The sequence below is a fragment of the Moschus berezovskii genome, chromosome 16 (genome assembly GCF_049115385.1).
Source record: "Moschus berezovskii isolate FMDL1 chromosome 16, NW_MosBer_1.0, whole genome shotgun sequence".
Lineage (NCBI taxonomy): Eukaryota > Metazoa > Chordata > Mammalia > Artiodactyla > Moschidae > Moschus > Moschus berezovskii.
In genome coordinates this window covers 5,548,100-5,563,751 of record NC_142475.1, presented here as the reverse complement: position 1 = coordinate 5,563,751, position 15,652 = coordinate 5,548,100, and the positions used below count along the sequence as shown (strand labels likewise).

The 15,652-nt window shown below is 39.6% G+C and overlaps 1 protein-coding gene across 1 annotated transcript in view; it reads left to right on the top strand.

The window, feature by feature from the left end:
- Window positions 1–15,652, top strand: part of SLC7A13 (solute carrier family 7 member 13) — a 116,862-nt gene that overhangs the window by 72,531 nt on the left and 28,679 nt on the right. Inside the window, 5 exon segments of the mRNA XM_088844645.1 lie at window positions 7,167–7,269; window positions 9,837–10,143; window positions 10,146–10,325; window positions 10,328–10,408; window positions 10,411–10,479. Coding sequence (XP_088700771.1) covers window positions 7,167–7,269; window positions 9,837–10,143; window positions 10,146–10,325; window positions 10,328–10,408; window positions 10,411–10,479 — 740 coding nt within the window.

The window sequence follows — 15,652 nt, the reverse complement described above, 5'->3', positions numbered from 1 at the left end:
ATATCTAGGTTTGTGAACTGTTCTGAGTTAATTTTTATGAGAAATGTCTACTCTGTGTCTGGATTTATTTGTTTTCTTCTGCATTTGATGTTTAGTTGTTTCAGTACCATGTGTTGAAAAGATTCTGCTTCCTCCATTGAATTGCCTTTGCTCCTTTGTCAAAGATCAGTTGACTGCATTTGCGTGGCTCTGTTTCTGGGATCTCTCTTCTGTTCCTTTGATCTGTTTGTCTCTTCTTTTGCCAATACCACACAGTCTTGATTGCTGTAGCTTCCTTCTGCTTTTGATTTCTAACTTAACTCCATTCGTATGACTTAAGTCCATTTAAATTTATAATGCTTATTTCATTACTTAACATATTATCTATTTTGTAAAATGTTCCATATGTGGTAGAAAATATTTATGAATATTGTTGATGATGGGTGTTAGATTAAGTGGGCTGATGATATTTTTTAAGTTATACATATTCTTGAAGAATTTTGTTCCAGTTTTTCTATCAACTTTTTGAGAGCAACTATTAAAGAGTCAGACACGACTGAGCGCCTGAACTGAACTGACTGATTTACTTTTTTAATTCTTTTTTTTGGCCACATGATATGGATCTTAGTTCCCTCAGCAATGATCAAACCCCAGCCCTTCGCAGTGACAGCAAGGATTCCTAACCACTGGACCCCAGGGAATTCTCAAGAGCAACTATTAGTGAATTTTCTGTTCCTACCTCTAATTCTGTCGATTTTAGTTCCATATATTTGGGACTCGGGTGTTAGGTGTTTGTAATTATTATTTGTTCTCGTAACTCAATTCTCTTATTATTATAAAATGTTTCTCCAGTCTAGTAGCAACTTTTTCTTAGAAGTTTGTTTTTTATTAGTGTAATCTCTCCAGTTCTTTTTTGCATACCATTTGTATTATATATCTTTTTCTATCTTTTAACTTATTTGTGTCTTTGAATTTTACTATCTTCTATATAGCATATTTAATTGGATCATTAAAAAATTCCATCCTACCTGTCTCTACATTTTGGATCATAGCATTTAATTATTCACATTTTCTGTGAATGCTGTTAAGGTAGGAGCTATGTTTGAAATTTTGCTGTTTGTTTTCTATATGTCTTTTTTATTCATCTGTTCTTCCATTACTTCTTTCTCTTGTGTGAAATAGATATTTTCTAGTGTACCATTTAAATTCTCTTTTCTGCTTATTCTTTTTAAAAAGTTGTTTTCTTAGTGTTTGCCCTGAGGATTACAACTGGCACCTTAACTTAAATCATCTAATTTAGATTATATTAATATTAACTTAATTTCAATGGTATATAGAAATTTTGCTCTAATGGAGAAACTCTGCTCCATTCCTTCCTTTTTTCCATGTGATATTATTGTTTTACAAATTATACCTTTAAACATTATAAGACCATCAACAAAAATTTATATGAATTGCAATATATAGTTGTCTTCTAAATCAGATAGGAGAAGAAAAAAATTACAAAAATTGTATTATATTGTGTTTTATATTTATCTGTGTAGTTATCCTTACTAATAATCTATTTCTTCATGTGGATTTGAGTTACCCCCTAGTGTCCTTTCATTTTAGACTGAAAAATTCTCATAGAAGTGGTAATTGTGAATTCCCTCAGCATTTGTTTGTCTTGTAGTATCTTGATTTCTCTCACAATTTTGAGGAATGGTTTTCCTGAATATAGAATTCTTGATTGACAGTCTCCCCCTCCCATTCCCAACACTTTGTATTGTTCCACTGCCTCTGGCTTCCATAGTTTCTAATGAGAAGTTAGTGTTAACTTTATTAAGAATTTCATATAGATGATGAGTATGTTTCCTTTGATGGTTTCAAGAATCCTTTGTCTATGTCTTTCTAAGTTTGAATACAGTGTTCTAGGGTATAAAGTTAATTAAGTTTATTGTATTTGGGACTCATTTGTTTTTCATCAGTTTGAAAGTACATTAGTCATACTGGATTAGGGCCCACCATCATGACTTCATTTTAAATTAATTACCTCTGTAAAGACTCTATTTCCAAATATTGTCACATTTTAAGGTACCAGGTATTGGGACTTAAACATGTCTTTTGGAGTTACATAATTCAACCATAATATGAATTTTATAGAATTAGACTAGGAAAGTGATTAAGCAATCACACAAACACACACACACACACCCTGGAAATAATAACAACAAACTTTGGGGAGGAGGGATCTGATTTTCAGAGTTGTGACATTTATTTTATCTAAAATGTCCAGTTTCAACAAAAATTTGTGTGACTTATGAAGGAACAAGAAAGACTCAGAGGGAAAAGAAGACATCGGGAGAAAAGAGCATGGAACCGTTGTCCTGCACCTACAAACCAGGGTACGCTAGAGATCGGCAGAAATCACCCAGCGCTGGGTGAGGTAAGGGGTTCTCACCTAGAGTGGTCAGAGATTATGGGGCCCTGCTGAAATCCTGATTTTGAACTTCTAGCCTCCAGAACAACGAGACAATAAATTTCTGTTGTTTTAAGACACCTCAGTTTTGATACTTTATTGTGGCAGCCCTGAGAAACAAATAAAAACTTGTATTCCCTAGTGTGCAGCCACTGAATTCTTTACTTGGTGTGCTTAATAGTCAGCTAATGACTCATCTCACACGCTAGCAAAGTATGCTCAAAATTCTCCAAGCCAGGCTTCAACAACACGTGAATCGTGAACTTCCAGATGTTCAAGCTGGATTTAGAAAAGGCAGAGGAACCAGAGACCAAATTGCCAACATCTGCTGGATCATCAAAAAAGCAAGAGAGTTTCGGAAAAACATCTCCTTCTGCTTTATGGACTACTCCAAAGCCTTTGACTGTCTGGATCATAATAAACTGTGGAAAATTCTGAAAGAGATGGGAATACCAGACCACTTGACCTACCTCCAGAGAAATGCAGGTCAAGAAACAACAGTTAGAACTGGACATGGAACAACAGACTGGTTCCAAATAAGAAAAGGAGTATGTCAAGGCTGTATATTGTCACCCTGCTTATTCAACTTATATGCAGAGTACATCATGGGAAATGCCAGGCTGGATGAAGCACAAGCTGGAATCAAGATTACCGGGAGAAATATCAGTACCCTCAGATATGCAGATGACACCACCCTTATGGCAGAAAGTGAAGAACTAAAGAGCTTCTTGATGAAAGTAAAAGAGGAGAGTGAAGAAGTTGGCTTAAAACTCAACATTCAAAAAACTAAGATCATGGCATCCGGTCCCATCACTTCATGGGAAATAGATGGGGAAACAATGGAAACAGTAAGAAACTTTATTTTTTGGGCTCCAAAATCACTGCAGATGGTGACTGCACCCATGAAATTAAAAAATGCTTGCTCCTTGGAAGAAAAGCCATGACCAACCTAGCCAGCATATTAAAAAGCAGAGACATTACTTTGCCAACAAAAGTCCATCTAGTCAAAGCTATGATTTTTCCAATAAGCATGTATGGATGTGAGAGTTGGACTATAAAGAAAGCTGAGCACTGAAGAATTCATGCTTTTGAGCTATGGTGTTGGAGAAGACTCTTGAGAGTCCCTTGGATAGTAAGGAGATCAAACCAGTCCATCCTAAAGGAAATCAGTCCTGAATATTCACTGGAAGGACTGATGCTGAAGCTGAAACTCCAATACTTTGACCACCTGATGCGAAGAACCGACTCATTAGAAAAGACCCTGATGCTGGGAAAGATTGAAGGCAGGAGGAGAAGGGGACGACAGAGGATGGATGAGATGGTTGGATGGCATCACTGACTCAATGGACATGAGTTTGGTAGACTCTGGGAGTTGGTGATAGACAGGGAGGCCTGGCGTGTTGCAGTTCATGGGGTCGCAAAGAGATACAACTGAGCTACTGAACTGAACTGAATGACTGGTCAGAGATTCCCATAGGTGCCTGGGGCCAGTGAGTCTTTCAGTCTTTGCTAAGGAGCTCTCTGTGTAGGTTAAGGCATTCCTTCTATGCTCAGGCAAATTATTAATCTAACTTAGGCTTCATTTCTAGTTTTCACAGGGCCTCAGTGTCAGACAAAAGTGAGAGCTTGGGGCCCTGTCAGGCCTTCTCTGGGCATTTGCACAGTCCTGGATGTGCATGTGGCCTTTGAGATATTTACCAATACATCAGCACTTTTCAAAAGCCCTTCTGGGTGTCCCTTCCTCCAGATCTTCTTTTTAAATTTTAGGCTTGGATATCCCCTGTCCCCCTCACCCCCTAAACTGGCATTGCTGCCTTAGGCTGTTGCTGTGTTAAACAAAATTGCAGTTGATTGTTTCTGTTAAATACTCTGCTGACAGTGATTTTTTCAAGACCTGCATATGGAGTTTTTTCAAGGAGCCGAGAGATAGGTCCAATGAGGAGAATGCTCTGGAGATGGTGCTCTTTGAGGAGCTCCTGGTTTACCACTTTCCAGTGGCTGCAACACTGCTCATTTTTACAGCTGCAAGATTTCAGAGCTGTTGGTTTTCAAGGCTGGCTTGGAGCTAGGGGAAGGAGGATGGGAATAGGCCAAATTTAAAACCCACAAACTCAACTGTATTAATTAAAGTTCAGAAGCTTTTCTTCAATAATTCTTCCTAGATTGTGACAGTTGTTGACTTAGATTCTGAAGTACAGAAAAAGTTGATTTTGACAAATTTTTCAGTATCTTGTTGCTTTTATGGCAGAATAGACATATGGGGTCTTCAATCTGATAATGTGTCTACCATACTTATATTTAAATCAGGGGTAAAACAGGGAAGCCTGGCGTGCTGCAGTCCACAGGGTCACAAAGAGCTGGACATGACTGAGCAACTGAACTGATTGACAAATGAAAGGAAAAATCTAGTGCTAGCTGCAGAGATGTGGATGGACCTAGAAATTGTCATATGGAGTGAAGTAAGTCAGCAAGGAAAATAAATGTCATATAAGACCATCTATATGTGAAATCTAGAAAAATGTCTCAAATGAACTTACTTGCAAAGCAGAAATAGAGCCACAGATGTAGAGAACAAACTTATGGTTACCAAGGTGGGAAAGGGGTGCACTGGGAGATTGGGACTGACATATACACACGACCGTGTCTAAGAGAGCTCACTAATGAGAACGTACTGTGCAGCACAGGGGAGTCTACTCAGTGGTCTGTGGTGACCTAAATGGGAAGGAAATCTGAAAAAGAGTGTGTATATATATATATGTATATGTGCAACTGATTCACTTTGTTGTACATCAGAAACTAACACAACGTTGTAAAGCAATTACACTTCAATCAGTTCAGTTCAGTTGCTCAGTCGTGTCTGACTCTTTGCAATCCCATGAACCACAGCACGCCAAGCCTCCCTGTCCATCACCAACTCCCAGAGTCCACCCAAACCCACGTCCATCGAGTTGGTGATGCCATCCAACCATCTCATCCTCTGTCGTCCCCTTCTCCTCCTGCCCTCAATCTTTCCCAGCATCAGGGTCTTTTCCAATGAGTCAGTTCTTCGCATCAGGTGGCCAAAGGATTGGAGTTTCAGCCTCAACATTAGTCCTTCCAATGAACACTCAGGACTGATCTCCTTTAGGATAGACTGGTTGGATCTCCTTGCAGTCCAAAGGACTCTCAAGAGTCTTCTCCAACACCACAGTTCAAAAGCATCAATTCTTTTGCGTTCAGCTTTCTTTAATCCAATTCTCACATCCATACATGACTACTGGAAAAACCTTAGCCTTGACTAGACGGACATTTGTTGACAAAGTAATGTCTCTGTTTTTTAACATGCTATCTAGGTTGGTCATAACTTTCCTTCCAAGGAGTAAGCAACTTTTAATTTCATGGCTGCAATCACCATCATACGCTTCAATAAAAATTAATAAATCAGGAATTTATTCTACAAACAGTAAATTTTATTCTACAAATAATTCTACAAGCAGTAAATTTAGGTATTAAGAACATAACCCAGAGGCATATGAATTGCACAAGTCCCTTTCCTTCTATGAGCCTCTTTTTTGCACATCTGTACAATTGAGCTAATGATACACGTTTAACAAGACTGACACTATTAGATCTGTCATCATGACAGATCTTCTCTTAGAATGCAATTAAAGAAAAAGAAGAATAAACAGGAAAAACGCTGTCAGCCTTTCAGGATGGCGTCTCACTCTACAATTTAGTCTTTCAAAATATCTCTTCTTTGCTTCCCTCTTCTCTGATTCTCTGCTTATTGCAACTCCTGTTGCTGTTTCTTGAGTCATGTGTTGAAATGACATGGTCATGGAAGTTTCACATTTTGCTTTCCAGGGCCCTTTTTGTCCAAGGGCTGAGCTCACCTACATGCTGTGCAGAAGGTAATTCCTCAGGGCACCGGAGGAGCTGTGCCAGTGAGCCTGATTTTGGTTCACTCACCTTTTAATGGCATAGCCCCACCTGGAATCTTCAAGAATATGCACCGTGGAGTAGGGATCCCGTTTCAAAGGGAGCTCCCTCTGTATTTGCAGAATCTCTGATAGTCCTGAGAATGCCAGGAATGTGGGTTGATACCCCAAGTCTCTTGTTTTACACTCTCATTGTTCACCGTCACAGACATTTGTTGTTGTTTAGCTGCTATGTCATGTCTGACTCTCTTGCGACCCCATGGACTGTTACAGCCCACCAGGCTCCTCTGTCCATATTTCCCAGGTAAGAATACTGGAGTAGATTTGCCATTTCCTTCTCCAGGGGATCTTCTTGACCCAAGGATTGAACCCAAGTCTCCTGCATTGGCAAGCAGATTCTTTACCACTGAGTGACTGACATACTTGAATACTACTGAACTCAAGGGATACATGAAATAGCATATCTTTTGTTCCTTGTATCAGTTCGAACAATGGACCCTCTAGGAAACTGGATCTACATCTGCATCTATTTCATCTATGTATAGAGCCGTCTATAGCTCTTTATCTGCGTCAGTACCTGAATCTCTATTTCTATTTCTAGCTACGAAAATGAAGAGGATTTGCTTGTTAAAGAGATTTGACTCTAGTTGTGGGAGCTGATTATGTAGTCTCTAGTCCTCAGGTCTGCAGCTGGAAGTTGAAGTTCAGGTCATCCAGAAGGTTAGTGGATGTAAAAGTGAAGGAGGACAGAACAAGCTGGAGCTCACGAGGATAAACTGAAATCTCAGTTTTATTACCATTCACCTTGACAGCGTGAATATCTCACCGAAGCTGAAGCTCTTCCTGGTGGAACTAAGCATGCACCAGACCCAGAAGTTGGAGCAGCTGAAAGAGGACTTTGGTGAAGGTGGAAGAGTTATAAGTTTACTTACTGCCTCATGCTAATGAGATAAGCCAGCAGATATACAACAGTTATAGCAAAGGGGTGAGCCATCCTCTATAACACAATGTATATTGTAAAAGAAAAATTGCTTAGCATGCTGGTTACAAATGGCAAGGCAGATTTTATTCAAGCTACTGCAGTAGGGGAAAGAGACTTCAGTCTAGAACTGAACTCGATTCCAAAGACATGTGGGGATTTATAGCCCATGCAGAGAGTGAGGGGGGTCAGTGAAGGGAGAAAAACTAAGAGGAACTTGATTAGATAGCAGCAGTGTCGGTATTCTTGCTAAACTGTGCTCAGCAAACCAAAGGATGAGGGCTCAAAGGAGTCTTGTCTAAGTTTGGTCAAGGAGGGCTTCCTTGTCAGTGTGAAACATCAAAATGATTTCTGCTTCACTTCTGTTTTCTAAATCTTACTCAAGAATATGCCTTGTGGGGACTTCCTTGGTGGTCCAGTGGCTAAGACTTCACACTCCCAATGCAGGAGCCCCTGAGTTTGATCCCTAGTCAGGGAATTAGATCCCACGTGTCACAGGTGAAGAGTTCAAATGCTGCAACTAAGTCCCAGCACAGTCAAATAAACAAATAAGCAAAAATTAGAAGAAAACAACAAACAAAAAAGAATTCTTCCTTATGGTTCATTTTAACTGAGAAACTTGGGAAACGTAGTTCAGCATAGTCAAATGTGTAGTTAACACAACTGCAAAGCTACCACACTGTTATTTGTGGGGGGTGCGGGGAGGGGATCATGCTTCTTTTTCTAGTCTTATTTTCCTGCTGTGAAATCCAGGACACGGGTAGTGGGTTCACTCACTGTCTCTCCTGAAAGCAGGTAGGTAGGAGATTGAGGGGCAGGACGTTGGCTAACTCTGCCCCCTGCTTCTGCTCTGTTTCTACCTTTCTCTCCCCATCAGTTAAATTATATTTTACCCTCATTTAAAGTATCTTCTTGTGATAAGAACATAACATGGGATTTATCTTAAATTTTCAGTGTGCATTCTTGTTGACTATAGTTAAATGGTGTCCATCTCTAGAGCTTTTTCACATTACTTAGCTGAAACTTCATGACGTCTAATTAATAATTGCCCGTTCCCCCCTGGTCTCAGCCCCTGGTAACCATCATCCCACTCTTTGACTTTATGACTTTGACTATTTCAGATACCTCATTTACGTACAGTCATGTAATATTTGTCTCTCTCTGTGTGATTATTTCACACACTGTAATTCTGCTTTAAGGTGAATGTTCTGGTCTCCTCCCCTCACTTCTAGGCCCTTCTCTCCAGGACAGAAGGGGAGGCATGCTTTCATTTGGGTTGTGAACTTGCTCGTGTTTATTAAGATCTGTACAGTATTGTTACTGGGCTTTCTGGCTAATCAGATGCAATCTGCCAGAAAATAGCCATTTACCTGCAACCAAAACAAAAATATAAACAATTTTATTTTCATTTACTCTTAAAGGTTAATGTAGAAATAATTTACTTCCAAGGCAGGGCGTGTCCTCCAAGCTTGAGACTTTAGAGATGCTCAGGATGACACTTTGCATTGTGGAGTCAACATATTTAAGAGCTATGAAAGCTCAGGCCTTGCTCAGATGTTCAAGACCTCCTTCCTTCTGTCTAGGTGGCCAGGCCTCCTCCTGTCTTTCCTGACCTCATCTTTCTGCACGTGACCCAGGCCACCAGAATGGTGGCTGGTTAGGGGACAGGCTTATGTTGCCTGTCTTTCACTCCCTCACGTTGTTAATTTGTTTCTAGAAAACAAATGAAAAGTAGATACTTGGTCGCTTGAAAGCTTGATGGAAAAAAATGGAAGGAATAGCCAATTCCTCAGTGTTCATGGGCGGAAGTCGACAGACACTGTCTTAAGTTGAGATATTTATGACTAAAAGTTTCCGTATTGCTTAGAGTTGTGGAAAGAAAGAAAGCATTAGTCACTCAGTCACGTCTGACTCTCTGCAACCCCATAGATTGTAGCCCACCAGGCTCCTCTGTCCATGGGATTCTCTAGGCAAGAATACTGGAGTGGGTTGCTATTCCCTTCTCCAGGGGATCTTCCCGACCCAGGGATCAAAGCCAGGTCTCCTGTATTTCAGGCAGATTCTTTACCATCTGAGAACTGTGGAAGCAACCACCGAGAAGAACCAGAGCCATAAACACTCTTAAATGGTTGTTTTCAGAGGACAAAAACCAGGAATATGTTTGGGATGGAGTGAAGTAGAGTAGAAAACCCTTGCTTTTTGCTGTCATGCCTATCTTACCGAAATTTGTTTCTATCTGAATGTATTATTTTGATGATAATTTTTTAAAAAGTCAAACTAAAACCCCTTCAGTAATCTTACACTATTTTACCTGGATGCATCACATGTATTTTGTTAATGATTGAACATAGACTCTATTTAACAAAGGTGGAACAAAAAGGGGAGCACTCTTTTATTTCAGAGAATTCATGAACATCATTTCTACCAAACTAGGCAGGAAAAGTCATCAATTGTCATTTACACAGGATTTAAAAATCCTGTTACAATGGCTAAAGAGAGGTAGATACAGCTCAAGAGAGTATTTGGATGTTGCTGGGGCACGAGTTTTCTAATCGCTGATGTAATTAGAGCAGGCGTTTTTGTGGCCCTTGAAGGGGTGTTGAAGTCCTTGTGCATGAATCCGGGGCTCTCCCTGAGCATCCAGGTTGACTGGGCCCTGTGGTCCTTTATGACCCCTCTCCGCTCAGCGGAGGAAGGTGTGACCTTCCCATGCAGTGGAGCTCACTACTGTTTTCTCCAGAGGTGTTTTGGCAACGTGATCTCTTTCGTGAATCTCTGGACCACCTTTCTGGGCCCAGGGCTCGCTGCAGGCAGGCTCCGCTCCTGGCCGAGTACAGCATCCAGCCTTTTTATCCCAGCTGCTCTGCTCCAAAGCTGCCGAAGAAATGTCTGGTGCTGGGGGTTCTGAGTTCTCGTGGTGTGAGAGAGGTGACTTGGCTTCAGATAGCCAGCATGATGCTGAAAATGGCCACGCTCGGCCTTATTTCCCAAAGTGCATAGTGCTGCTGGTGAAAGGGAGGAAGGAGAAGCTAGAACTATTTCAGAACTCTTTCAATGCTGAGTTTCCAGAAGCCTCCAGTTGACAGAAGCCATCTTCCAAGGATATTTTGCATATTGAGATGGGAGATGCTTTATGTATCCAGCAGGTAACCAAGAATACCTTGAGAAAAGCAAATCTCAAGCCATGACTTGTTGCATGCAATGTGAAGTGCACATCTTTTATTACATTTTGTGCCTTATTTAAATTAAGTAATTTTTTCTTCATTATTTTCCAAATCAGATCAGAATATGCCAGCTCTGCATTTATCACCAACTCTTAATTTTTTCCAGTTATTCCAAAGTACTTACTTTCTTGAATAACTTCTCTTTTCCAGCTTTCTTTTCTGGGACAACAGATAGGGGACTTACGTGCCAATCTAGTTTTTAATTCTATTTTTTAATTCTATTTATTCTATTGATGGATGAATTTGAGAGTGTGGAAATAGTCTTCTTCCATGAAACTGTAAATCTAAGAACAATCCAGTGCCAGACCATGCTTGTGTTATGGGTGGGTGTGACTCCTTCAGGCTTTTAAGTATTTTTAAAAAGAATAGAATCATAGATTTCCTTGATTGCTCTAAGGTCAGATTCAGTACTCTTCCCTTCAATGTCAGCATACAAGCTTTCTCTCCATTTTCAAAGTCAGCCTTTCCCCTTGACCTCCACCTGTATGCTTCCCTCTCACCTCCTCAGGAAACTTTCACACTTATTTATATCATGTTTCTCAACTTCAACCTTTTTATCGGTGTTTTTCTTGGACATTTAAACACGAAGCAGACTCTCTACTACCGAAAAAAGTTTTCCTTAATTTTAGGACCCCCCTGTAGTCACTGATGCGTCCAGCATCTATTAACTCCCTTGTCAGAAGGTATTTTTTGCAGCACTGATGATTTCCAAAGCCCTGCATTAGTGCCTTAATGAGTCAGATGCATTCCTTCCACCAAAGAGCTTTGCAGGGGTGGGGAGGCTCTCCCTAGATTTGTGGCCTGACTTCCGCCACTTCTAGCTGTGGCAAGTGTCTTTATCTCTCTGCACTTCCCCCTCCCTCATCTGAAAAATAGGCAGTATTGCTTAAAGTCACTGTAATTCTGTGACTTAGGAGTGAGCAATGATATGATAGTATGTGCTAGTGACTGTAAGGGAACAATCGGTTACAATGGAGATTCAGTGTGAGGCAAAACCACCTTCTGCTGTGTCATCAAGTGGAAAAGGTAGCAATTTTAATGAGACCCCCCCAAAATTCCAGCAGTAGAGAAATCTGAGTGAAGCTGTGGAGACCAGAAGTGTGCAGATGTGTGTGAGACATGGCACACAATCTTAAATGACTGCCAGACTGTTTCCCCCTCACCAGCCTGCTAATCAATACAGTTGTAATCAATACCATTGTAATCAATACAGTTGTTCGGTCGAGCACCCGTAGTGAGGAAGCACAAATGGCCTAGGATTGGAGACGGATGATGGAGAATGTCAACGTTTAGGAGGCAGATGGAGAAAGAAGATTCAATAAAGAAGCCATAGGAAGTCTAGAGAACTGTGAAAGAAAATCACCAAGTTCCCAAAGGAGAGAGTAATCCTCATGGTGAAATGCTTCAGAATTTGGAGAGTGTGAGAAATGATCAAAAGCAATTTTACTAACCAAGAGGTCACTAGTGAAGTTTGAGCATGAGAGGAAAGTCACTCAGCATTGAATTTATTTTTTTTTTTATTTTTATTTTTTTTTACTACAAACAGGTTTTTGTGTGCGTACTTTCTCATTTCTTTTTTTTTTTATGTAATTAATTTATTTTTTATTGGAGGCAAATTATTTTACAATATTATATTGGTTGGTTTTGCCATACATTGATATGAATTTGCCCCGGGTTTACATAAGTTCCCCCTCCTGAACCCCCCTCCCACCTCCCTCCTCCCTTTATCCTCCCTCTGGGTCATCCCCACATGCCAGCCCCGAGCATCCTATAACATGCATTGACCCTGAACTAGTGATTCGTTTCACATATGACAACATACGTGTTTCAATGCCATTCTCCCAAATCATCCCACCCTCACCCTCTCCCATAGAGTCCCAAAGACGGTTCTATACATCTGTGTCTCTTTTGCTGTCTCGTATACAGGGTTATCATTTGCATCTTTCTAAATTCCATATATATGTGTTAGTATACTGTATTGGTGTTTTTCTTTCTGGCTTACTTCACTCTGTATAATAGGCTCCAGTTTCATCCACCTCATTAGACCTGATTCAAATGTATTCTTTTTAATGGCTGAATAATACTCCATTGTGTATATGTACCAAAGCTTTCTTATCCATTCGTCTGCAGATGGACATCTAGGTTGCTTCCATGTCCTGGCTATTATAAACAGGGCTGCGATGAACATTGGAGTACATGTGTCTCTTTCAATTCTGGTTTCCTCGGTGTGTATGCCCAGGAGTGCGATTGCTGGATCATATGGCAGTTCTATTTCCAGTTTTTTGAGGAATCTCCACACTGTTCTCCATAGTGGCTGTACTAGTCTGCATTCCCACCAACAGTGTAAGAGGGTTCCTTTCTCTCCACATCCTCTCCAGCATTTATTGCATGTAGACTTTTGGATAGCAGCCATTCTGACTGGTGTGAAATGGTATCTCATTGTGGTTTTGATTTGCATCTCTCTGATTATGAGGGATGTTGAGCATTTTTTCATGTGTTTGTTAGCCATCTTTATGTCTTCTTTGGAGAAATGTCTGTTTAGTTCTTTGGCCCATTTTTTGATTGGGTCATTTATTTTTCTGGAATTGAGCTGCAGGAGCTGCTTGTATAATTTGGAGATTAATCCTTTATCAGTTGCTTCATTTGCTATTATTTTCTCCCATTCTGAAGGCTGTCTTTTCACCTTACTTATAGTTTCCTTTGCTGTGCAGAAGCTTTTGATTTTAATTAGGTCCCATTTGTTTATTTTTGCTTTTATTTCCAATATTCTGGGAGGTGGGTCTTGGAGGATCCTGCTGTGATTTATGTCGGAGAGTGTTTTGCCTACGTTCTCCTCTAGGAGTTTTATAGTTTCTGGTCTTACATTTAGCTCTCTAATCCATTTTGAGTTTATTTTGGTGTATGGTGTTAGGAAGTGTTCTAGTTTCATTCTTTTACAAGTGGCTGACCAGTTTTCCCAGCACCACTTGTTAAAGAGACTGTCTTTTCTCCATTTTATATTCTTGCCTCCTTTGTCAAAGATGAGGTGTCCATAGGTGCGTGGATTTATCTCTGGGCTTTCTATTTTGTTCCATTGATCTATATTTCTGTCTTTATGCCAGTACCATACTGTCTTGATGACTGTGGCTTTGTAGTAGAGCCTGAAGTCCGGCAGGTTAATTCCTCCAGTTCCATTTTTCTTCCTCAAGATTGCTTTGGCTATTCGAGGTTTTTTGTATTTCCATACAAATTGTGAGATTGTTTGTTCTAGTTCTGTGAAAAATATCTTTGGTAGCTTGATAGGGATTGCATTGAATGTATAAATTATTTTGGGTAGTATACTCATTTTTACAATATATATTCTTCCAATCCATGAACATGGTATATTTCTCCATCTATTAGTGTCCTCTTTGATTGCTTTCAGTAGTGTTTTATAGTTTTTTATGTACAAGTCTTTTGTTTCCTTAGGTAGATATATTCCTAAGTATTTAATTCTTTTCGTTGCAACAGTGAATGGAATAGTTTCCTTAATTTCTCTTTCTATTTTCTCATTATTAGTGTATAGGAATGCAAGGGATTTCTGTGTGTTGATTTTATATCCTGCAACGTTACTGTAATCATTGATTAGCTCTAGTAGTTTTCTGGTAGAGTCTCTAGGGTTTTCTGTGTAGAGGATCATGTCATCAGCGAACAGTGAAAGTTTTACTTCTTCTTTTCCAATTTGTATTCATTTTATGTCTTTTTCTGCTCTGATTGCTGTAGCCAAAACTTCCAGAACTATGTTGAATAGTAGTGGTAAGAGTGGGCACCCTTGTCTTGTTCCTGACTTGAGGGGAAATGCTTTCAGTTTTTCACCATTGAGGATAATGTTTGCTGTGGGTTTGTCATATATAGCTTTTATTATGTTGAGGTATGTCCCTTCTATTCCCACTTTCTGGAGGGTTTTTATCATAAATGGATGTTGAATTTTGTCGAAGGCTTTCTCTGCATCTATTGAGATAATCATATGATTTTTATTTTTCAGTTTGTTAATGTGGTGTATTACGTTGACTGATTTGCGGATATTGACGAATCCTTGCATTCCTGGGATAAAGCCCACTTGGTCATGATGTATGATCTTCTTAATATGCTGTTGGATTCTGATTGCTAGAATTTTGTTAAGGATTTTTGCATCTATGTTCATCAGTGATATTGGCCTGTAGTTTTCTTTTTTTGTGGGGTCTTTACCAGGTTTTGGGATTAGGGTGATGTTGGCCTCATAGAATGAGTTTGGAAGTTTCCCTTCCTCAGCAATTTTCTGGAAGAGTTTGAGTAGAATAGGTGTTAGCTCTTCTCTAAATTTTTGGTAGAATTCAGCTGTGAAGCCGTCTGGACCTGGGCTTTTGTTTGCTGGGAGATTTTTGATTACATTTTCAATTTCCATGCTTGTGATGGGTCTGTTCAGATTTTCTATTTCTTCCTGGTTCAGTTTTGGAAAGTTGTATTTTTCTAGGAATTTGTCCATTTCTTCCAGGTTATTCATTTTATTGCCATATAATTCCTGATAGTATTCTCTAATAATCCTTTGTATTTCTGTGTTGTCAGTTGTGATCTCTCCATTTTCATTTCTAATTTTATTGATTTGGTTCTTCTCCCTTTGTTTCTTGATAAGTCTGGCTAGTGGTTTGTCAATTTTATTTACCTTCTCAAAGAACCAGCTTTTGGCTTTGTTGATTTTTGCTATAGTCTCTTTTGTTTCTTTTGCATTTATCTCTGCCCTAATTTTTACAATTTCTTTCCTTCTACTGACCCTGGGGTTCTTCATTTCTTCCTTTTCTAGTTGCTTTAGATGTAGAGTTAGGTTATTTAGTTGACTTTTTTCTTGTTTCTTGAGGTGTGCCTGTATTGCTATGAACTTCCCCCTTAGCACTGCTTTTACAGTGTCCCAGAGGTTTTGGGTTGTTGTGTTTTCATTTTCATTCATTTCTATGCATATTTTGATTTCTCTTTTGATTTCTTCTATGATTTGTTCGTTGTTCAGCAGCGTGTTGTTCAGCCTCCATATGTTGGCATGTTTAATAGTTATTCTCCCATAATTGAGATCTTATTTTACTGCATTGTGGTCAGAAAAGATGCA